Source organism: Gadus macrocephalus, chromosome 7 (assembly GCF_031168955.1).
Source record: "Gadus macrocephalus chromosome 7, ASM3116895v1".
Taxonomy (NCBI): domain Eukaryota; kingdom Metazoa; phylum Chordata; class Actinopteri; order Gadiformes; family Gadidae; genus Gadus; species Gadus macrocephalus.
Window position 1 is genome coordinate 12204541 of NC_082388.1, and position 24844 is coordinate 12229384.

The window sequence follows — 24844 nt, forward strand, 5'->3', positions numbered from 1 at the left end:
CGAACTGGTCCTTGTTGTAGTAGTAGCTGTGCACGGGCGTCTGCTGCTTGTACCAGTGGATGACCACCGTACCGCTCGGATGGAAGCTGCACGGCAGGATGCAGTCCTCGTGCACGATGCACGTCACGTTGGCCTCTGGGGGGGAGGGGAGCGCGCATGTCGTCAACGGCTGTGTTCAGTCAACTTCAGCCAATTTGTTGAACATTTCGGCAAGTTTGATGAAGGGCTTATCTAAATATTTGATAAGACTATGTCTTAAAGCAGGGCTCCTCAGCCATGGGAAACGGGCCCATGTGGGTCACCCCACATGCAGATGGGGTCGTGGTGGGTGATTTGCAACTTTAAAATTATTTGCTTTTGATCTTGATCTTTGTTTGATATCGTAGCGACGGCTTGTGCTAACCTCGGGCTTAGGTTTTAGTGATGGGACTCGGGTTTGGTTTGAGGGATAGTTGTCATGGTTAGGTTTTAGTGATAGGGTTCGGGTTTGGTTTGAGGGATAGTTGTCATGGTTAGGTTTTAGTGATAGGGTTCGAGTTTGGTTTCAGGGTTCGATTTCATTCTTAGCTTTTAGTGATAGGGTTAGGGTTTTGTTTTAGGGTTAGGTTTTGTTTTAGGGTTAGGTGTCATGGTTTAGTGATAGTTTTAGGTTTTGGTTTTAGGGTTAGGTGTCATGGTTTAGTGATAGTTTTAGGGTTTGGTTTTAGGTTAGGTGTCATGGTTTAGTGATAGGGTTAAGGTTTGGTTTTAGGTTAGCTATCATGGTTAGGTTTTAGTGATAGGGTAAGGGTCTAGTTTTAGGGTTAGGTGTCATGGTTATGTTTGGTCATAGGGTTAGGGTTTTGTTTTAGGATTAGTTGTCACGCTTAGGTTTTATTGATAGGGTTAGGGTTTGGTTTGAGGGTTAAGGTTTGGACCACCCCCAGAGATGGGGACCTGTTCCGGGAGCAGCCCAATGACCCAGGACGGGCCTTCGGGGCCCGGGAGGCCACTGGGTTTCGGGCTCCGAAATGTGAATTTTAGATAAAGGAAGGGTTTGTTTTTATTATTATGTTTAGTATTATTTTGTAGCCTACTTATGGGGGCCGTGATAAATGTAAGACCTAAAAATGGGGTTACAGTTGAAAAAAGGATGAGAACCCCTGTATTAAATATACCACGCAATGGAGTTGATGTGATTTAAGTTGCTATGCATTAATAACAACAACTCCAGTGTGGTATATTCACTGTTTAGTTGACACTTATCCAAAGTGACTTAAAGTTCTCTATTTTGAGTGGCATGTCATGTTAAAAGTCAGGGTTAGGGTAACCGACTGCTGTGGGTTCGAAACCAAAACCCTATAGCTTAGAGTCAAACATCTTAGCAACTAGGCCCTACACTAGGACCATTTTTAAAAAATAATTTAAACTCACATAAGTAATCTCAACATTTGACAATAGTACATTTATGAATATTTAATCATTACGAATATCTTGTATCTTGATTGTCAATAATGTCAACAGAAGGCTGTATTCTTTCCCTCTGGTGATACAAATGATTAGCCAAGTAAAGAGAAAGATGAATTTACATGCAGTAGTTCCTTTTTCAACAATTGCATATTTGAGTTGCCCAATAGTAAATCGATTTTTATTATTATTGCAATCATGTCTTAATTTTCTAATTAATATTGAGTCCAGAGCTGGGAATATTTACATTCCAAAACTGGGAATATTTACATTCCAAGCTTGAGACACACTAAAATGTGTCTCAAGCTTGTCAAGAATCATCCCATATTTAAACAATCCCTATAGGATAAAACAACACATAGTCCTACCTTTACAGTGAAAGACAGATAGATTCCCCAGCAAGGTGAGAAATGCCAGCAGCAGTCCAAGTTTTTCTGCCATTTTAAAAGTTGTCCGCAAAGGTGTGAGCCCGGCAGCGCTAGAGGTGAGACTTCGCAGGTTGGCGTGCGTGTGCGTGAATGTTCATCAGTGTGCAGTGAACTGTGACCTACACATCTAGATGGTTACATTTCCATGTTAAAACCTTCCTAACACCTCAAGAAACACTGACTAATTAACTCGGGAAGTAAACCTTTAACTAGAGTGGAAGCAAGAAAAAGATATGTAGAAACAGTGTTTAACTGAGAGGATGTGCGTGTAGGGTGGAATGAAAAGGAATTGGTTGTAGTTGTATAAGTAGACCTAAAGACCTGCCCTTTATCATTCCTCTACCAGTAGGCCTTGTTTAGCTGTACAGGCCTTCCTTGTGAGCAGTTTTCAGATTTTAGGCCCAGCATGTATTTCATAATTGTATATCGTTATAGTGACTATTTCAGTCATAAACTTGTTTTCTTTTTGGAAGCTGAACGTATTCGTAAAGTCGTATTGATTTTGTGTGAGGTGTTATGTGTTCCAGGTGTGTTTCCTGGAAAATCTCTTTACTCGACATTGAACGAAAAAAAAAAAGAACCATAATACCTCTCATGTGTTTAAAACGTTCCAGATGATTGATTGTTGACAGATAGTGAACTCTAGTGGACAGACGAAGTCACTGCACCACACTCCCTACATTTATACCAAACGGGGTTTGGTATAAATGTAATCGTGCAAATGTATGACGCATGGTTGTCCTCCGCGGTTGAAGCGATTGACATGTGAGTGGAAACTAAACTCCACGTGCGTGATTCTTAAAGATGGCATCACCCATCGCTGGCCCCAATCAAAAGTTAATCCCAGATTAAAGAAGCCTGCCTCGCCCGAGCGCCACCCGTGACGCGTCTGCTGCGGTTTATAACTGGTGCCGCGAGGTTTCACCCCATGTGCGTTACTGACAGTTTACTCTTGCATCTGACTCAATGTTTTCACCACATTTTCTGTGCTTTCCTACATTACTTTGATTCAACGCGGAGATAAAATGCAACAGATAAGGAATTGTATAATAATTGTTATGTTCTTTTTCCTTTAACTATCCTATAGTGCTTTATTATGATGATGATACAGCACTTGATGCTTCAAGTGCTGTATTATAGAAACAAGAGATATCATGATTTCTTTTCTTTGGTTTTAAATTGTATAACCCCCATTCCTCCACCACAGACACATACACAAACACCACTCACACCACACACACACACACACACACACCACAGACACACACCACAGACACACACAGACACACACGCACACACACACACACACACACACACACACACACACACACACACACACACACACACACACACACACACACACACACATTATGCCTCCAACATCAGTAAGCGACTGCAGGGTAAATCCAGTGGAAGCGGCAGATGTAGGCTACAGCCTTTTTATTACTGATCTGCTGCTCGTCGTCATAGCGATGATGAAACCGCCTTTACCGCCACTATCCCAGCCCGCCTCCGTTTGTAGGTTAGCGAAAGATTTCAGCGAGCACACAACGTAAGAAGATTAGGGAGGAATTAACAGAATTCCTTTGTCATTATAGGAATAAATTGATATTTGGTTTTAAATGGGGAGGGAGGGAAGGAGGAAGGGAGGGAGGGAGGGAGGGAGTGGGCTTGGGTGGGAGTTGAGACAGAGAGAGAGGGACAAACTGACCGGGGTGTTGGTGGTGGCAGAGAGAGAGAGACATGAGTGGTCTAAACCTAGGAAGGAATACACTGGCGTTGGATCTGAGCGTAAACGTTGAAAGCCTCGGTCTTACCACCATGTTCGGTCAGAAGAGAGGAACGTAGGGCTCACTTTATGTTTTTGATTCGTATGGCACCTCTGGACACTTTTTTCCAGCATAACCCTTTTCTCTGATGACTCTCATTTTTGAGCGCTTGCTTTGATTTGATATTTCAGCCACACTTGTAGGTCACTGCTGGTGAAAGAGTCTGCTGAATGACTTATTAGGTGATGTAACATGGTGGTGGTGCCTACTGGCAGAGGGAATGAGGTCCAGGAAAGAGAGGACATCCCTGGGTCTCCATCGCCGTTGATGCTCCCTGGTGGAGGAGGATTGCTCGGTGAGGAGGAGACGCAATAGGTGACCCACGATGAGAGCAGCCCCGTTGGCCCTCAGACTGCTGTGTCTGGCCGGGCTGTGGCCCCTGGCACGCCTCACTGGGGGCCACAGCCCCAACAAGAGGAGACATAAGGAGGTGTACCTGGGCGAGGAGACACGCAATAAACCTGGAGGGTGAGACACCAGACCCAACTTATCATTACCACATACTATCACCACCGTGCACTATCACTACCACTAGCTATCACTACCACTCACTATCACTGACACTCACTATCACTACCACTCACTATCACTTCCACTCACTATCACTACCACTAGCTATCACTACCACTCACTATCACTGACACTCACTATCACTGACACTCACTATAACTGACACTCACTATCACTGACACTCACTATCACTACCACTCACTATCACTGACACTCACTATCACTGACACTCACTATCACTACCACTCACTATAACTGACACTCACTATCACTGACACTCACTATCACTACCACTCACTATCACTGACACTCACTGTCACTGACACTCAATATCACTACCATTGACACTTAATATCACTACCACTCACTATCAGTACCACTCACTATCACTGACACTATCACTACTACTCACTATCACATCTACTCACTATCACATCTACTCACTATCACTGACACTCACTATCAGTAGCACTAACTATCAGTACCACTAACTATCACCACCACTCACTACCACTAACACTCACTGTCACTACCTATCACTACTACTCACTATCACTACCACTCACTATCACTGACACTCACTACCACTACCACTGACTATCGGTACCACTCACTATAACTACCACTCACTATCACTGACACTATCACTACTACTCACTATCACATCTACTCACTATCAGTAACACTCACTATCAGTACCACTCACTATCCCTGACACTCACTATCACTACCACTCACTATCACTGACACTCACTATCAGTACCACTCACTATCACTGACACTCACCATCACTATAACTTACACTCACTACCACTACCACTCACTATCACTACCACTCACTATCACCACCTATCAATACTACTCACTATCCCTACCAGTAACTATCACTGCCACTCACTATTAATGACACACACTCACTACTACTCACTATCAGTACCACTCACTATCACTACGACTCAATAGCAATACCACCCAGTAACACCACCACGCACTATAACTACCACTCACTATCACTAACACCGACCATAACTACCACTCACTATCACTAACACCGACCATAACTACCACTCACTATCACTACCACCCGCCATCACTACCACCACCAATCACTACCACTCACTATCCTTACCACTCAATATCACCACCACTCACTACCACTACCTCTCACTATCATTGACACTCACTATCACTGGAACTCACTACCACTACCACTCACTACCTCTACCTCTCAGTATCACTGACACTCACTATCACTACCACTTGATATCACTACCACTCACTATCACTACTACTCAATATCACTGACACCCACTACCTCTACCTCTCACTATCACTTCCACTCACTATCACTACCACTCACTATCACTACCACTCACTATCACTTCCACTCACCCCCACTACCACTCACTATCACTGACACTCACTATCACTACCACTCACTATCACTTCCACTCACTATCACTGGAACTCACTATCACTTCCACTCACCCCCACTACCACTCACTATCACTGACACTCACTATCACTACCACTCACTATCACTTCCACTCACTATCACTTCCACTCACTATCACTGGAACTCACTATCACTGGAACTCACTATCACTTCCACTCACCCCCACTACCACTCACTATCACTTCCACTCACCCCCACTACCACTCACTATCACTGACACTCACTATCACTTCCACTCACTATCACTGGAACTCACTATCACTGGAACTCACTATCACTTCCACTCACCCCCACTACCACTCACTATCACTTCCACTCACCCCCACTACCACTCACTATCACTGACACTCACTATCACTTCCACTCACTATCACTGGAACTCACTATCACTTCCACTCACCCCCACTACCACTCACTATCACTGACACTCACTATCACTGACACTCACTATCACTACCACTCACTATCACTTCCACTCACCCCCACTACCACTCACTATCACTGACACTCACTATCACTACCACTCACTATCACTGACACTCACTATCACTTCCACTCACCCCCACTACCACTCACTATCACTGACACTCACTATCACTACCACTCACTATCACTTCCACTCACCCCCACTACCACTCACTATCACTTCCACTCACTATCACTACCACTCACTATCACTGACACTCACTATCACTACCACTCACTATCACTTCCACTCACTATCACTTCCACTCACTATCACTACCACTCACTATCACTACCACTCACTATCACTTCCACTCACCCCCACTACCACTCACTATCACTACCACTCACTATCACTTCCACTCACTATCACTACCACTCACTATCACTACCACTCACTATCACTTCCACTCACTATCACTGACACTCACTATCACTGACACTCACTATCACTACCACTCACTATCACTACCACTCACTATCACTTCCACTCACCCCCACTACCACTCACTATCACTTCCACTCACTATCACTGACACTCACTATCACTGACACTCACTATCACTACCACTCACTATCACTTCCACTCACCCCCACTACCACTCACTATCACTGACACTCACTATCACTACCACTCACTATCACTTCCACTCACTATCACTGACACTCACTATCACTTCCACTCACTATCACTACCACTCACTATCACTACCACTCACTATCACTTCCACTCACTATCACTACCACTCACTATCACTTCCACTCACTATCACTGACACTCACTATCACTTCCACTCACTATCACTACCACTCACTATCACTACCACTCACTATCACTTCCACTCACTATCACTACCACTCACTATCACTTCCACTCACTACCACTCACTATCACTACCACTCGATATCACCACCACTCGATATCACCACCACTCGATATCACTTCCACTTACTGTCCACTTACGCCTCGTGCCCACTACCTCCTTCAGTCAACGGACGTGGGAAGGCGTGGCTGACGGATGGGGGAGTAGTCTTTGCAGAGGCAACCGTCAGCCAATCAAATCGCTTCGCCGGGTTCTTCCCGCTTCTTCCTGCTTGTTGCGAGGCAAGATGACCCGCTTTCCCCGCTTTCCAGTATCGTCAGAGCCCGAGTCGCGTCACAGTGCTTAAATTTGCATACGCGATCTGATTGGATGACGGAACCGTCGCTGCCGAAAAAGTTGAACATTTTTTCAACTTTCTAACGCCCCGTGCCCACTACCTCCGTCAGTTGTCCGTTGCCCATTGACTTTGAATGGGGACGGACGCGCAATGCATTGTGGATCCGTCCGTTCAGTTGGAGCGTTCGCCACCGTCAGAAAGTTGAAAAATGTTCAACTTTTTCGGCAGCGACGGTTCCGTCATCCAATCAGATCGCGTATGCAAATGTAAGCACTGTGACGCGACTCGGGCTCTGACGATACTGGAAAGCGGGAAAGCGGGTCATCTTGCCTCGCAACAAGCAGGAAGAAGCGGGAAGAACCCGGCGAACCGATTTGATTGGCTGACGGATGCATCTGCAAAGACTACTCCCCCATCCGTCAGCCACGCCTTCCCACGTCCGTTGACTGACGGTGCAGTGGGCACAAGGCGTGACGGTGGCGAACGCTCCAACTGAACGGACGGATCCACAATGCATTGCGCGTCCGTCCCCATGCAAAGTCAATGGGCAACGGACAACTGACGGAGGCAGTGGGCACGGGGTGTTACTGTCACAGTGTCACTCGGTGACACTCACTACCACTACCACTCACTATAACTACCTCCCAGATTTGTCCTGCACTTTTAAATTTTGTTTACATTCGTTGTTGTTTTTTGTTGGTTATTATTTTGTGGTTAGGTTGTAGATCATCCTGGGTATATATACTGGGTAATCTTTGATTCATGCACCTCAACCACTACTAACTAATCCCAGTATGACTTGTGGTATTAGCATAATTGAGAGTTCTAACACTGATGAGAAGCTTCAGTAGGAACCGGTTTAGTTTGGCTTGGGGAAGGGCTTAAACAGTCATTTGTCTAGAACATTTAAATGTACACGTTGAAGGTTTAATTTACGTTTGTTTGTAATGAGTGCTGCTTCAGTGTTGTATTAATATGTGGATGCCGGGTTGCCTGGGTGTGTTGGCCTGTGCCGTCATCAGGGTGTGTTTGATCAAGGTAAAAGCGGCTTGTGTAATTATTAAGAGCCGAGGATCAACCAGAGGAGGGGCTGCTAAATATGTGGCCACGTGGCCGACATTTTTTAAGGCCTTGATTGGTGAGATGCTGATTCATGGTGTTATCATGTCTTAAGCTTAACCGTTTAACAGTTTGCGTTCGGCATCGCCATAGATTCTTATACACAACTGAGCTATAAGAATCAGCACACAGCGTTGGTAGATAGACAGACATATAAATAGATACATAGATACATGTAACCACATACTGACACAGTTACTGAGTTAGCTAATGCATCCAAGTATTGAGTACCGGAACTATTGATTCAATGAAAAGCAATGCAGGGATATTACATGTAAAGCAACAAACCTTAACGTTTAAACAGTATGTTTCTATTCCGGTCAACAACAAGAACAAACATCAGCATCAGCTTGTTCCTCTCCAAGCGGTTGCTCAAGAGAACTATGGCAGGGCGATTAGAAAGAAAGCCCCTTGCTTGTGTTAAACTTTGAGTTTAGACTCACTGTTAATACATTGATCAGCTCATTCACCACACCAGATGTCACTGACTCTACATGTAGTTTAGAGAGAGAGAGAGAGAGAGAGAGAGAGAGAGAGAGAGAGAGAGAGAGAGAGAGAGAGAGAGAGAGAGAGAGAGAGAGAGAGAGAGAGAGAGAGAGAGAGAGAGAGAGAGAGAGAGAGAGAGAGAGAAAGAGAGAGGAGGGGCTGGGGATCATTCCAATGTTGACAATCATTGAGTACTATTTCACTGACAACTCTTAAATGTTATGCATTTTTATTTAATTTTTTATTACAAGCCATAAAAACCTTTGATTTACATGGAAGGGAGATCGATTTGATGTTTGTTTTCTGTCTGGTCTCAATGTGATTATCTTATAAAGTTCTTATTTGGTTCTGTGTGGTTCTGATCTGGTTCTGTGAGGTTCAGATCTGGTTCTGTGTGGTTCTGATCTGGTTCTGTTTTGTTCTGATCTGGGTCTTTCTGGTTCTGTTTGTTTCTGTGTGGTTATTCTGTGGTTCTGCTGTGGTTCTGATCTGGTTCTGTGTGTTTCTGACGATGTTTTGTGTGTTTCTGTGTGATACTGATGTGGTTGTAACGTGGTTCTGTGTGTTTCCAGGCGGGTGGACTTCCGTCTGAAGAAGCAGGACAGCACCAAGTCTCTGCTCATCAAGTCGGAGCAGCTACTTCGTATCGAGGACCACGACTTCGCCATGCGGCCCGGCTTCGGAGGTGAGGACTAGGAGACGGACTGATGACGATCTATAGCGTTCTCATCAATCACATGTTCTTCTTAATCTTCCTAATCCGAGATGACTTCCTACTACTAACCACCACCTTATAAAACAATTGTATATTAAATAATAGTACATATAGTATATTAAAACAATATTCATTATTTTAGTTATTTTTTATCAATAGTTATCCAGTATCAATCATTTATATTTTATTTTATTTATTTTAACTTCTTCTTACTTATAATTCCTATTTATGACTATAATTCTCCTTGTTATAAACACCAGCGTCGTTGGTTTTGTGTCTCGGTCCCCAGGAGGCTTAATATTGGTTACAGTACCGCCCCACCAAGCAAATCAAACCCTCTCTGACCCAGATTGTCTGCAGAGCCGGTAAACAACGGCTAGCTCTGTATTACCCACTTGTTCTCTAACGGTAATCTGGTCCTTGAACTCAAATCCCGAAACAGAGAGAAGAGAGGAATATTAAAGGATATTCCAAAAAAAACATGTCATCATGTTAACAGGGTAAATGAGTAACTGTCAATTTCAGAGTTTGTGTTCTTTGCGTCGCTTTGCGATAAGGTTTGGAAGGTTGTCGAAATACATTTCATGATGCTTGATTTCCAAACACGATTTTGGTTTGTCCGGTTTGCTTGAATGATTAAAAACACAATTTTAGAAATGACCAGGGCTAGCAGCTAATATAGGTCATGTCCCCATGTCTTACAGTTACACGACAATCATCTCCAACACAATATTCTAGTAGCAATACTTGTTAATATAATGTACAGTAGAATCAATATAATGTACTCTACATTATATTAATCGGATTGGTGGCCCTATGTACTTAATCCAGTGGAGAAACGTCCATATTTAACCTTCGGCCTCCCTATGCATTTACTGCAAAAGAAGAGCGAGCCTAAGCTGTATCTGTAACCACTCTGCTCCCTCAGGCTCAGCCATCCCCGTAGGCATCGATGTTCAGGTGGAGAGCATCGACAGCATCTCTGAAGTCAACATGGTACGGGCTTCTGCACACATAGCATGCACACTGACGTACACACAAAGAATCAACACTGACGTACACACAAATGCAGAACACTTATACGTTATTTCCACAGACCCACAACACATAACACCCATGTTCACTGCTTGTGGTGCTGGAGTCAAGTTCTTCATTCGTGTGATTATTGGCTTAATCGAATCCATCTAGTTTAGCAGACGCATCTGAGCAGATACACAGACACAAAACACTAGAATATACACATTCAGTAAATACTGCCAGTGTAAGGCTGCCCTTACTGCACATATTTTGTATCCAACTGCACATTAAACACTTTTAAATGTATTTGGCACTCTTGTGGCTTTTAGTTTACATTTTAGGTTGGCTTTTGTATCAGCATTATGGATGCTGCTTCTTATTATATTGTCAGTTACTTAATAACTGCCATTGTGTTATTTTAATGCATGCTGCTGTTACGCCTTCATTCTCGCCTCAGGGATGAATACCTTACCGTGCGTGCGTGCGTGCGTGCGTGCGTGCGTGCGTGTGTGCGTGCGTGCGTGCGTGCGTGCGTGCGTGCGTGCGTGCGTGCGTGCGTGCGTGCGTGCGTGCGTGTGTGTGCGTGCTTGTGTCCCCCTGCAGGACTTCACCATGACCCTGTACCTGAGGCACTACTGGCAGGACGTCCGCCTGGCCTTCCCCTCCGGCAGCAACAAGAGTCGCACCTTCGACGCTCGGCTGGTGAAGAAGATATGGGTCCCCGACGTGTTCTTCGTCCACTCCAAGCGCTCCTTCATCCACGACACCACCATGGAGAACATCATGCTGCGCGTGTACCCTGACGGGAACATCCTGTTCAGCGTCAGGTGCGGGGCAAAGGGGAGGGCAGACGGGGGTTCAGATGGGAAGAATGAGTGGATAAGCTGAAAGGGTTAAGGCCCCTTAACCAGGAGCAGGTAGGGCTCAGGTGAAGGCTCTTCATCAGGAGCAGGTATGGCTCAGGTGAAGGCTCTTCATCAGGAGCAGGTAGGGCTCAGGTGAAGGCTCTTCATCAGGAGCAGGTAGGGCTCAGGTGAAGGCTCTTCATCAGGAGCAGGTATGGCTCAGGTGAAGGCTCTTCATCAGGAGCAGGTAGGGCTCAGGTGAAGGCTCTTCAGGAGCAGGCAGGGCTCAGGAGGACATCTTGCTCTGGGAGGCATTGAGATAGGCTGCGGAGAGTGTGAGACTGTTAAGACGACTTCTGCGTCACTTTGAGCGTCTTTAAAAATGAAATTGTTGTCTAATTTAGTTTAGTTTATTTATTTAGCACACATTAACATAAATGGTGCTAGGAGGGAACGAAGCCCAATGGGCTTGTACAAGAGTTCCACCCTGTCAATAATCACAATCATATCATATTTACCGTATTAGGCTAACGAATAAACTTTAGAAAATAAGGAGACAAAGTACATAAATAATCTAAATAATCAAAATTAGATGGAAAAGGATGTTATAAATACATGTCTTAGACAGAGAAAAAAAAAAAGTGGGGCAATGAAGAGGACAGGAGGTGATGAGATGATTCATGAATAGATAAGATGTTTTTTAAGCTGCTTTTTAAAGAGTGAGTGGGACAATATGGATCTTAATAGGGGAGGTAAGTTGTTAAATTATATACTAATGTATTTGATAAACCTCTTTGAGAATGTACTTGTCATCAAATCTTTATCAAATAAACTTGCTAAGCATCTTTGAGAATCTAAACGTTATTAAATCCCGTACAAATAAACTTGCGATCCTAATAATGCAATCCATTTGTTATGAAGACTGTTGGTTTCCTGTTGGTTTAAACTGAACTGTTGTTTCAGGATCACGGTGACAGCTCTCTGCTCCATGGACTTCAGCAGCTTCCCCCTAGACACTCAGAACTGCACCCTGGAGCTGGAGAGCTGTGAGTATACACACACAGTAGTATAACACAGTCCAGTGCAGTATAGAATGGACTATACCAGTTATTCTAAAATGTGTAGCTTCCCACTAAGGGGTGTGCATGGAGGATATACCAGAGTATATCCTCCTATAGCTTTGAGATGTTTATTCTCATTATCACGGCCCCTCAGACATGTGGACAGGGCTAGGCAGGTCAGCAACATAGCTAGGCAGGTCCAGATGGGGATCATGGCTAGGTAACTTTGGAGTGAGGCTAGGTAGCTATGGAGTGAGGCTGAGTAACTGTGGAGTGAGGCTGAGTAGCTGTGGAGTGAGGCTGAGTAGCTGTGGAGTGAGGCTGAGTAGCTGTGGAGTGAGGCTGAGTAGCTGTGGAGTGAGGCTGAGTAGCTGTGGAGTGAGGCTGAGTAGCTGTGGAGTGAGGCTGAGTAGCTGTGGAGTGAGGCTGAGTAGCTGTGGAGTGAGGCTGAGTAGCCGGGGAGTGAGGCTTGGTAGCTTTGGAGTGAGGCTGGTTACTGGTCACAATCATCTCCAGGATACAACAAATGAGGCGTTCCTATCGCTCAAAGATGGCTGCCAGGAAAGTGTTGATTGGAAAGACTTTGGTGGCTTTATTCTGCTGGTCAGTTCCTTCTGTCACTGCTCGTTCAGGGAGGTGAGCCAAGACCCAGAGATCAGGCACAGGGTAGGTGTGGAAGGATGCTTTTGACAGAAACAAACAAGAACCCGACAAACTGGGGCAAAAATAAAAAAAAAACAGGACGTGATGGCGGGGTTGGGGCAGGATGGTTACAAACCCACACGCACATTTGACGACACTACAAGATGGTGCTGATATTTTCCACAGATTGCATTTCGCTCTGACTCAGCTTAATCTCGGTATGGTGCTCTAATGTATTTCACCAGCAGATGCACAGCTTCTACACATATTAACTCAATTGCAAAGCATAGAGTATGGCAGGTGCTGTGTTGTCAGATGGCATGTAAAGACTAATCCAATTGAGGTCATTGCTGAACATTAAAACATCTTTATATAAGATTCAGGCTCTACAGCGGATTAATGAAATGTTGTTACCCTGCTTTGCTCCACAGTGAGTAAGTTAGATAATGACTTTTTATCCGACCGACCAAAATAATGTAAAGCTATGCTGTGCAAGTCAGACTTATAAAATAGCTTTGGCCTAGTTTATTTGTCAGAAGAAGTGGGACAGGATCATATGCATCTGATTTATAAAAGTCTTAGGCATAAGCTGGTTGTTATATATTGTGTGTATGTACACCCAGTATATAAGCTGTGTGTGTACGTACACAAACAGACACAAACAGACGCTCTCAGCCCACGCACACTTAAGGCTGTACTGTGTTGCTCTGTAAAACACGCAAGCACGCAAACACATACACAAGCACAGCGTTGGACCTGCAAACGTGTCATCCTAAGCCGATACATCTCCTCTGTTTGCGACAAAATGTTATATTCTTTATTTTAAATCAAGGGAAACAACTTTGTACTGGTTCTCTGCAAAGATTTTCAAGATTACACAGGCACGCAATCTACAGCTGCGTTGGTTTGCTGATGAGGATAATGTGATCAGCAGGTAATTGGGGGATGAAGAAGGTGTTTGTATTGTGGCGCGCCACCCTGGCAGAACATCTTGCGGTCTCCTTGTCTACTCCCTGAGCTAACAGATGGTTCAGGACAGAGAGGGAGGGGGTGAGACATGTCGAAGAGGGACGTTTGGAAGGAGGTTATTGGGTAGGCAGGTGGAGAGTAACATGAGTGGTCTTTCTCCTTTACTTTAGTTCATAGAGCTCTGTTTGTATTGAATATATTACTATGATAATCTCTTCTGATCTTCTCTCCTCTTGTCTCTTCTTTTTCTTTCTCCTCTTCTCCACTCATCTCCTCTCTCCTCCTCTCCTCTCCTCTTTAATCTCCTCCTCTAAACATCACCTCTCCTCTGCTCCCCTCCACTCCTCTCCTCTCCCCTCTCCTCTCCTCTCCTCTTTATTGCCCTCCTCATCTGTCTGCTCTCGTGTACCCTCCTCTTCACATCTCCTCTTCTCTCCTCTCTTCTCATCTCCTTTTCTCTCCTCTCCTCGCTTTTCATCTCCCCTCCCTTCCTCTCCATTGCTTTTCTCTCCTCTCCCCTTCTCTCTCCTCTCCTCTCCTCTGCTCTTCTTCATCTCCTCTCCCCTCCTCTCCCCACCACCTCTCCTCTCCTCTCCTCCCCTCTCCTCCCCTCCCCTCTCCTCTCTTCTCCCCACCTCTCCTCTCCTCTCCTCCCCTCTCCTCCCCTCCCCTCTCCTCTCCTCTCCTCTCCTCTCCTCTCCTCTCCCCTCCTCTCCTCTCATCTCCTCTCCTCTCCCTCCCCGCCTCTCCTCTCCTCTCCTCTCCTCTCCTCTCCTCTCCTCTCCTCTCCTCTCCCCTCCTCTCCTCCCCTCTCCTCTATTGAAGATGCCTATAATGAGAATGACCTCATGCTGTACTGGAAGAATGGGAACGACTCGCTGAGGACCGATGAGATTGTGCTGTCCCATTTCTTCATTGAATCCTTCCACCCCTCCTACGGTCTGGCCTTCTACAGCAGCACTGGTGTGTGAACTGCAGCACTACATTTTTAGTTGGTTGTAATATACCAAAGAGTTGTTGTCCCGTATTCGGGCTGCATGGTTACCTTTCCGTGATTATGCAATTCTATTTGAAGATTATTATACATTTTGGTTTGGAAGTAACTATATATATATATATATATGTGTGTTTTGTGTGTGTACGTTTATGTGTGCATTTCTGTATGTTGATATTAATGTGTCCGTGTCTTCATGTGCTAATGTGTATCGCCCTTTCTTTGTCTCTCTCCCTCTCTCTCTCTCTCTCTCTCTCTCCCTCCCTCTCTCTCTCCCTTCCTCTCTATCTGTCTCTGTCTCTTTGTCTCTCTATCTCCCTCCCTCTCTCTCTGTCTCTCTGTCTCTCTCTTTCTCTTTGTCTCTCTTTCCCAACCTGTCTCCCCCCCTCTCTCCCTCTCTCTCTATCTCTCTCTCTCCCTCCCTCTCTCCCTTCCTCTCTCCCTCTCTCTCTGTCTCTCTCTCTATCTCCCTCTCTCCCTCTCTCTCTCTCTCTCTCTCTCTCTCTCTCTCTCTCTCTCTCTCTCTCTCTCTCTCTTTCTCTCTCCCTCTCTCTCTCTCCCTCCCTCGCTCTCTTTCTCTGTGTCTCTCTCTCCCTCAGGCTGGTACAACCGGCTGTACATTAACTTCATCCTGAGGAGACACATCTTCTTCTTCATGCTGCAGACGTACTTCCCCACCATGCTGATGGTCATGCTGTCCTGGGTGTCCTTCTGGATCGACCGCCGCGCCGTGCCCGCACGCGTCTCTCTCGGTTCAGTACAGCACAACACCCCCGTCCTGCCGGCACCCACTGTGCCATTATGGACGTCATATTATAATCCCTTTGATCAGTATTAATATTTTACATTAAAGGTACTGTATGTCACATTGAACCTGAGCATCTAAAAATGGGAACGGTGTTCCAAATTCACTATATTTGAGAGTGTAGTCTCTGCCCGCCCCCTCGTCCCCAGCCCCGAACCTCTTGCGGATTGCCAGGTTGAGGCCACTGAGAAACAATGAGCACAAGCGAGGATACCTTTACAATGTGTCTGTTGTTTGCAAAATTATAAACCAGCTCATGTGGCTCTCATTCCTTACTGGGCGCCTGGATGTCTCCATCTTTCAAATGTGCCTCCTATGTTTTAGCACGGCTCTAGTCGGTAGGAAGTTGTAAAGGAGACAAGGCTTTTGAGGTTGAATAGAATCTACTGCAATTTAAATTCATCCAGTTTGTCTGATTGCTTCCACGGCTGCAGCATGTTGTGTTTGTGTGCCAATTTGTTACACACAGGCCACAAACAAAAACATATATTCTGATCCGGAACGCACATTTCAAAGAATATACTGGCTGTAGCATTATTGTCGGAGAAGCCAGTATTTCGACTCAACTTGTTTGCTTAATCCCTAATGCGATATCATGGTAAATTCATGATTTAGTACAGAACATTTGTTGCAGATTATACCTTTTAATTCAACAATCAGTAAAAAAAATTAAGTACCGGTAGCTTTGATCTTACAAGTAACAACAATCAAAGCATACGATCAAAATGTGTGTCTTTCTCCTTTATACCTCTGGATCTTTGATGCAAGATGTGTGCATGTGACAAAAATATCTCATTTTGATTATAATCTTTAAACAATTCATAGTATTGTAGGATTGGTCAATGTAGTGACTCCTGTTTATTTTCTTCCTCACGCAGGCATCACTACAGTGTTGACGATGTCCACCATCATCACAGGTGTGTCGGCATCTATGCCCCAGGTGTCCTATGTAAAGGCTGTGGACATCTACCTGTGGTCCAGCTTCCTCTTCGTCTTCCTGTCCGTCATTGAATACGCAGCCGTCAACTACTTCACAACCATGGAGGAGATGAAGAAGCTCAGGCGGGCCAAGGTGTGTAACACGTCTTCAAACCGGCCTGCTGGTCACGGTTGTCGAGGATATGGATTACATTCAGTGCAGAGCTTGGATGGGCTGGGGTATAAGGTCTGGCCCTGTCCTGGATGTAGGGTGGGCCTGGGCCATTTGCAGCATGGTAGGAATGTACCATTGACGTACGTTGCGTAGCAGCAGCCGCCGTAGCCAGTGCAGGCCGCAGGCTGTAGTATAACGTGGGAGAATGTGGATGGGTTGATGACCGGCCAGGCTGCTGCAACCTGGATGAGGTGCAGAGGTGGAATGGCACATGCAGGCAGAACAACCAGAAGGGAGTTGCAGTAGTCTAGCTGAGAGGTGACAAGTGCCTGGCCCAAAACCTACCTGGTCTTCTGGCTGAGGACCTTATCCCCCTGATATTGTGGAGCATGATTCTGCAGGAGCGCGTTTTTGCAGCGATGTTGGCTGTGAAGGACAGCCATACAGTCTCACACCCAGCTCCCTTTCCATCCATGCCGAGTTCTCAATATTGATGGAGAGGTTGTGGATAGGAGATGCCTTTCCTGGAAGGAGGAGATCATTCTTGTCCAGATTTAGGGTGAGCTCCGACATCCAAGCACTGAGGGATGTCGGCTGGACACGCAGAGATTTGCATACGTTTAAGGCCGTGAAAATGAAACAATAAGTTATGCGTCGTCTGTTGTAGAAGGAAAACCGCCCACTGAATGACAGGACCCAGTGCCTAGCTTTACGGGGAGAAGAGCATGGGACCCAGAAAAGAACCCTGAGGGAACCCAGGAATGAGACTCAAGACACTTTATTTTCAGGTAACCCTGTAGGTCTGGTTCGTGAGTAAGGAACAGGGAGAGTGCAGAGCCTGAGACTCCCAATTATTGGAGGGTAGAGAGGAGGATCTGGTGGTTCTGTGTCAAAGGCTGTTGAAAGATCAGGCAGAATGACGACAGAGGTGTGCAGGCTGTTCTCATTGTGTGGATGCCAGGAGGACAGTCTCTGTTGAGCTGCCTGCCTTGACTCTAGACTGGTGAGGGAGACAGGTCTGTATTTGTTGACATCAGATGCATTAAGTGTGGGTTTATTTTGACCCTTGCCCCTTTCATCAAAGTCCTCAAAGAGGTGAAGATTGGAGGGGTGAGGAAAGGAAGGCGGTGGGGAGTAATAGACTGAAGAAGGGGAAAGGGGATCGGGTCTAGAGGACGGGTGGCCCTAGGAAGTGACCATTGATAGAACCTCATTCGGAGAGAGTGGTGAAGAGGAATTAAGTAGAAGATGAAGAGGTTGATGTAAGACCGGCGATGTCAGCAGGAGGATGGGGAAAGAAAGAATTCAGGGAATTGGATGAAGTAGAGAGGATGTCTGTGGCAATCTTTGAGGATGTTCGATAGGAGGACGTCTTCTTCCTAGAAGAATTCCCTAAGAAGCTCTGGTGAGCAGTAGAGTGAAGAGATGTTGAGATATCCCTCGATATGCATTCAGTATATGTTACATGGAAAATGCAGAACAACATGATTGATGGATTTATACCCAAGAAGATCCACCAAGAGGTTAGGACGTACATTCAGGGTGTAGGTCATAAAGTTGGACGGCGTCAAAATATATCTTGATCGAAGAACAGCAAAGGGTTCAAGCTTCAAACCCTATGCTCTCATCGAAGCATCCATAATGTTAAACTAACACTGTTCATTGTGTTACTATGAGAGACATTTTGTATCTTGTTAAAGGTATCTCATATTTATACAATGTTGATACTCTATTATGCACCAATTTACATTTAGGGCATTTGGCAGGCGATTTTATCCAAAGCGACTTCCAATAAGTACGTATATATAAGTAAATATGGCTGTCAGTAGAGTAAGGATTTTCACAGAAACAAGTGTCAAGCACTTACAATTGCTAGGTTAACCCATTCCCCATACACAACAAAGCTAGCTAGGATAAGATGCTACACAATGCTAAGTACTCTTTTTAAATGCCAGTTTTCATCGTTCTGCGCCCCAGCAGGTCCCTCCCTCCTTCAATTCCACTACGCAGGCCATGGCCTTCGACGGCTGTTACCACGACAACGACATCGACCTGGCCTCGTTCGGCGAAGCGGCAAGCACGACCAACACTGAGAGGACCGCCCACTCTCGGGACTCTGTCGCAGACTCCGCCCCCGGAGAGGGCACCAGACTGCGCCGCAAAAACCCTGTCGTGCGAAAGCTCCAGTATGTTATGAGCAACAGCCATATGATAGACTCCTACTCCCGGGTCATATTCCCCATGTCCTACCTGCTGTTCAACGTCATCTACTGGAGTATGTACACATAGGGCTTGGAAGACAGGGGATTTTAGAGATGGATGCACCGTATGACTGTACTTGAAATAGAGCTGACGTTGGACACAAAGTGGAAACACGAATGACATCGGGCAGTGACTCCTTCTTGGCATTCTCAAAAATATTATTGTACTTTTCTTCCTTTTTTGCGGTTGGCAATATACGATGAGCTACAATATCATTTTGTGTGTTTTGGATGTGCGTGTGTCTGTTCTTTGTATCAGACAAAACTGTTGTTTTTTTTTAAACGTATATTTTGTTTTGTAGTTAAACATTGCATTTGCCTGTGGAAAAATGGTAAAACGTATTTTTGAATGTATACATTTCCTGGAATTAACATGTAAAAATGTGTCATTCTATGCATCATCATGGTGAGAATACTGAATCACAAACTTAAAAACCATGACCCACATGGTCCAAAGGCACCATCAGACCTTCATACTATTCATTCATTATAGTCATTCATTGTATGATGAATCCAAAATAAATCAAAACCGTTTTTCACATCAACAGAACTTGGTTGTTTTGAAAGCAGTACATTGGCCGACCACGTCGAACCGTGCTGCCCAGGTGTAGCGCTCTGTGACTCCTGTCCTTTCACATGCTGGGCATGCTGCACCTTAGGAATGACACCTAAATGTTTTCATAATTAGAGCACGTGCATTGCATTCTTCGCTATGTTGTTCTTTGTTCTTGTTGTCTACCACTTCTTCACTATAGCCTGTGGCCACAGCTTTGACCCTTCAACGACTGACTACTGTCCAGACTCATAACTGTTCAGAAACACAAAAAATGCTGTGATCATTTGAAAACAGGGCCCATATCAACCTTGTCTTCTTTTGAGTTATGTACTGTGAATCGCTTCTGTCCACCGCCAGTGCAGTGTGAACAATGGCAAAGTAATGTTTGTTTGACATGAAAGAATGAGTGTGTGTGTTTTGTCACTGGCCTGTGAAAGAATGAGTTTGACGCGGTAGGGGCGTGCCACCGACGCTGAGGGAAGTCTGTCAACTTCTCTTACGTAAGACGATTCAGGTTTCTGTCCCACGCTGCCAAAATCAGTTTTGTGCTTCGAAGCTTGGCTGCTGGAATTACACAGGTGTCAAACAAACCTTGATATCTATCTGACACACGAAACAGGTGGATAGTTTGTGGATCGGTTCACACGTCGGTTGGCTTCGGGACAAACGCTGCCTTTGAGACAAAGTCTGGATTTGTGCGTTGCTGGTGTGAAACCTATGTCCTGTGGCCCAGGGGATGCTGAGCAGGATGTGAGGGTTTCAGACATGAGCTGCAGCCACCGAACATCCCGTCCCCAGGCTTCCAGCTTCACCAGGTAACCCTCCCTTCCCATGCGTCCTTCCAGCTTCACCAGGTAACCCTCCCTTCCCATGCGTCCTTCCAGCTCCCAGCTTACTAATATTAACACTGAAGTGATTTAATGCGATGTTTTGGGTCATGAGTGGAAAAGATTAAAAGCTTCTGAGTTCTGGACTGACAGAGGGGCAGATTGAGTTATTACATTTGTTAGACAGACAAAAAGAAACAAATAACTAAAGAAAAATAGACTATAGTTACAGATTAGATTTTTCACATGAATTTATGTTTGTGTTGTGTGTGTGTGGGGGGGGGGGGAGACTCCGGTACAATAAACCTGTTTATATTTTTCCAAAGCTGTATGATAAAGATACTGAATTCATGACTAACTCATTACCGTGAGAACTCGAATTTCTCCGTAAGGTGTGTCGTGATTGTGGTCCATTAGGATGTTTGCGCAATGATTTATTTTGCACGACAAGCCATTAGAGAGGTGCCCTTATGCTTGTATTACATTTGTATGTATAAGATATTGAACATTGTAAAAAAAAAAAAGTTCATAATAACAATAAATAAATAATTTATTTATTTTTATATACCGCTCTCATAGACCAATGGCTATATATTACAAGGCAAAGAAATAGTAAAATATTACTAAAAAGTCACATTAAAACATTGAATTGCAGTTAAAGGGGTGATATCATGCTTTTTCGACTTTTCCTCCGCTTTAGTCCGTTTGTTTTATGCCGTATTAGATGGGTTGGATGGGTGAGGAAAGGCAGGCGGTCGGGAGCAATAGACTGAAGAAGGGGAGAGGGGATCGGGGACAGAACCTCATTAGGAGAGAGAGTAGAAGATGAAGAGGTGGATATAAGACCGGTGGTGTCAGCAGGAGGGTTTGGGAAAGGAGGAGTGTATGACACAGAGAGCAATTATTATCATTATGCCATTATTAACCCCAAAATGATTACCCCTTTAGGTGAGGAGGCTTATACATGACAAGCAGTCATGATGTGGTCAAAAGGTCAAAAGGTTTGCTTTGTGTGTTTTGCCTATTACAGGAGGGGTATCATCAATGCAGAACCATGTGCCAGGATCCCGTTGTGGGTCCAGACACTGTTATTGGTCCTGTTTATGGCAGGTAAGGTGATATCATTAGCCTCAGCTTGTGCATAATGTAATGTAAACCCTTTGAAAATACCCTACGAACGACACACAGATTGATTCCCTGGCTTTGTTGTATAAAGGGAAGGGGATGTTCTATGAACATCCCTATTTTACCTACAGCGATATAGTGTGACTCTTTCTTCTGACAAATGTACTTATTGTAAGTCGCTTTGGATAAAAGCGTGCCCAAAATGTAAATCTCTATGTTGATTCACATAGCATGAACTTGAGATCTTTGAGTTGTGATGTATGCCAATGGCACATGTCAGACATACAGTCCGCTTTATGTAGCCCGCACCATGAACAAAATGCTCCCTAAATACCTGCTTGACTAGTTTGAGTCATGCTAGCTTTAAAAAAAATAATGAAAATAATAGAAGGCTTTACAAAGGTCTATGAATACAGTAGCTGTAGGTTTGTTATAATACTTAGTCCTTAGAAACTGACTCCTATTTTGAAACTATCAACCTGAATTCAGTTCTTTCTTGTATTTTCAATTTTTTTACCATTAATTCTTGGGAGCAGGTAATGAACATTATCACTCTATCAGGCTAAATAAGGACAAAAGCAACTCTCTATTTGTTTATGGTTAATGCTATATGTTAAAAGTATGTGAACAATTACATAAAACATCATGCCTATATGTAATTATAGGAACAGCTATGCTTTACGGTTTATTCTTTAATTTGTATCCTTATTCAGGAAATGCATCAAGTCAAACAACTATCCCGGAAACAAATTCGCCAATTCTCCAATCATCAGTAGACGCCACTAACACCATCACTCCCAAACCAGGTACCTAAGCATTGCATCTAAATATGAAATCAGGAATCAAGTCCACACTTTTTACGAAGTTTTAGGATTCAATTAAACTAGTGCTGTCAGTTAAACGCGTTATTAACGCGTTAACGCAAACCAATTTTAACGGCGTTAATTTTTTAATCGCACGGTTAACGCAATTGTATAAAAAAATAAAATTAAAATTTTCCTTTGGCTCAAAACAAAGAACCTGACTGCTATGTTCAAGGCAGTATGTTTGTATGTTCATCATTTAATTGCACTGTAGGCTTTTTTTTTGTATCGTCCTGTTTTGATCAGTAAATGCCAATGTTATTATCAATAAAAAAACATTTGCACAAGGCAAGCCGATGCACTTCTCCATGTTGATAAGAGCATTAAAATTAGAAAAATTAATGGGACAAAGAAATCAAGGGATAATTAGCATATAAAAAAAATAGTGACCTATGACATTAATGTGATGAATCGCGATTAAATATTTTAATCGCTTGACAGCACTAAAATAAACCATTGCTGGCTGTTCACTGCCTGTCGCCATGATTTTTCAAGCAGTGCTATAGAACCAACAGCGGTTGTGCCCAATATCAAGTTTGTTAAAGCACTCTTGGCAGCCCAGAGAGCATGATCATATCAACTTTTTTCCACTTTGTTATTTAGACAATAATAATTCCAAACAATTTACACGTATGCAATGTATGGAATACATGGCAACAAATTTAGCATCAAAGTTGAATCTAATGTAATAATCAAATAAGAATCATATCGTTGGCCTGGTATATTCACACATACAATGAACTTCAGTTCAGTGAACGTCAGTACACAATGCACAAACAGAAATGAGACCCACGAGACCACTGTATTCATGTGTACACATTACCGACAATAATACCCTAGAAACCATCCAGAACATCCTAGCTACCGTCCAAAACACCCCAAAAGTGACATGTAACACCCTATAAAGCTGCCAACCACAAGTTCTTCTGAAATTATTATTTGAATTTAGTTATACTATTTAGTTTTTTTCCTGTGAATCTTTACTGTTTAAATCAATCATTTATATATTTACTTCTCTCTTCAGGAAGTCTTACAAGTTCTATGTCTGCCGCTCCAACTGAAACACCTCCGTCTCCGCCCATAGACTCCACAACCACCAACACCCCCGCCCCCCCCACTGAGACGACCATCTCCAACCCACCCACGACAACAACCCCAACCACCAAGACCTCCACCACCACCACCCCAACCACCACCACCCCCGCCCCGTCCACTAAGACTAGCATCATCCCCCCAACCACTAAGACTAGCATCATCCCCCCAGGCACTAAGACTAGCATCATCCCCCCAGGCACTAAGACTAGCATCATCCCCCCAGGCACTAAGACTAGCATCATCCCCCCAGGCACTAAGACTAGCATCATCCCCCCAGGCACTAAGACTAGCATCATCCCCCCAGGCACTAAGACTAGCATCATCCCCCCAGGCACTAAGACTAGCATCATCCCCCCAGGCACTAAGACTAGCATCATCCCCCCAGGCACTAAGACTAGCATCATCCCCCCAGGCACTAAGACTAGCATCATCCCCCCAGGCACTAAGACTAGCATCATCCCCCCAGGCACTAAGACTAGCATCATCCCCCCAGGCACTAAGACTAGCATCATCCCCCCAGGCACTAAGACTAGCATCATCCCCCCAGGCACTAAGACTAGCATCATCCCCCCAGGCACTAAGACTAGCATCATCCCCCCAGGCACTAAGACTAGCATCATCCCCCCAGGCACTAAGACTAGCATCATCCCCCCAGGCACTAAGACTAGCATCATCCCCCCAACCACTAAGACTAGCATCATCCCCCCAGGCACTAAGACTAGCATCATCCCCCCAGGCACTAAGACTAGCATCATCCCCCCAGGCACTAAGACTAGCATCATCCCCCCAACCACTAAGACTAGCATCATCCCCCCAGGCACTAAGACTAGCATCATCCCCCCAGGCACTAAGACCACCTCACACACAAAGACCTCCACCACCAACAGCACCCAACCCTCTCTCACCCCAACCACTCAACCCACCACCACTTTCCCCATCTCATCTATCACCTCCACCACCCCACTCAGCAACTCTACACAACACTCTGTTGGCCCCATCCACTCAGCCACAAACACCACCACCCCAACCACAAAGACCATCGCTACTATTTCACCCACCACCACCACCACCACCAC

General features: G+C 44.7%; 2 protein-coding genes across 3 annotated transcripts; both read left to right on the forward strand.

Annotated features, from left to right (window-relative positions):
- Nucleotides 1-3547: 3547 nt before the first annotated feature.
- gabrr3a (gamma-aminobutyric acid type A receptor subunit rho3a) lies at nucleotides 3548-19852 on the forward strand. Of its 2 annotated transcripts, none has more exons than XM_060055783.1 (9): nucleotides 3548-4171; nucleotides 9473-9585; nucleotides 10544-10611; nucleotides 11236-11459; nucleotides 12441-12523; nucleotides 14975-15112; nucleotides 15743-15895; nucleotides 16827-17020; nucleotides 19019-19852. In XM_060055783.1, the coding sequence occupies exons 1-9, from the start codon at nucleotides 4029-4031 to the stop codon at nucleotides 19328-19330; spliced, it is 1428 nt and encodes a 475-aa protein (XP_059911766.1). In that variant the 5' UTR covers nucleotides 3548-4028; the 3' UTR covers nucleotides 19331-19852. The 2 variants fall into 2 exon arrangements, with proteins under 2 accessions (XP_059911766.1, XP_059911767.1); XM_060055784.1 differs by having other exon boundaries at nucleotides 19022-19852.
- A 7-nt stretch (nucleotides 19853-19859) lies between these two features.
- On the forward strand, nucleotides 19860-24463 carry LOC132461183 (salivary glue protein Sgs-3-like). Its single transcript, XM_060056228.1, has 5 exons — nucleotides 19860-20673; nucleotides 21716-21795; nucleotides 22524-22616; nucleotides 23758-24045; nucleotides 24459-24463. Exons 1-5 carry the CDS (start codon nucleotides 20576-20578, stop codon nucleotides 24461-24463), a joined length of 564 nt encoding a protein of 187 aa, XP_059912211.1. The 5' UTR covers nucleotides 19860-20575.
- Nucleotides 24464-24844: the final 381 nt, after the last annotated feature.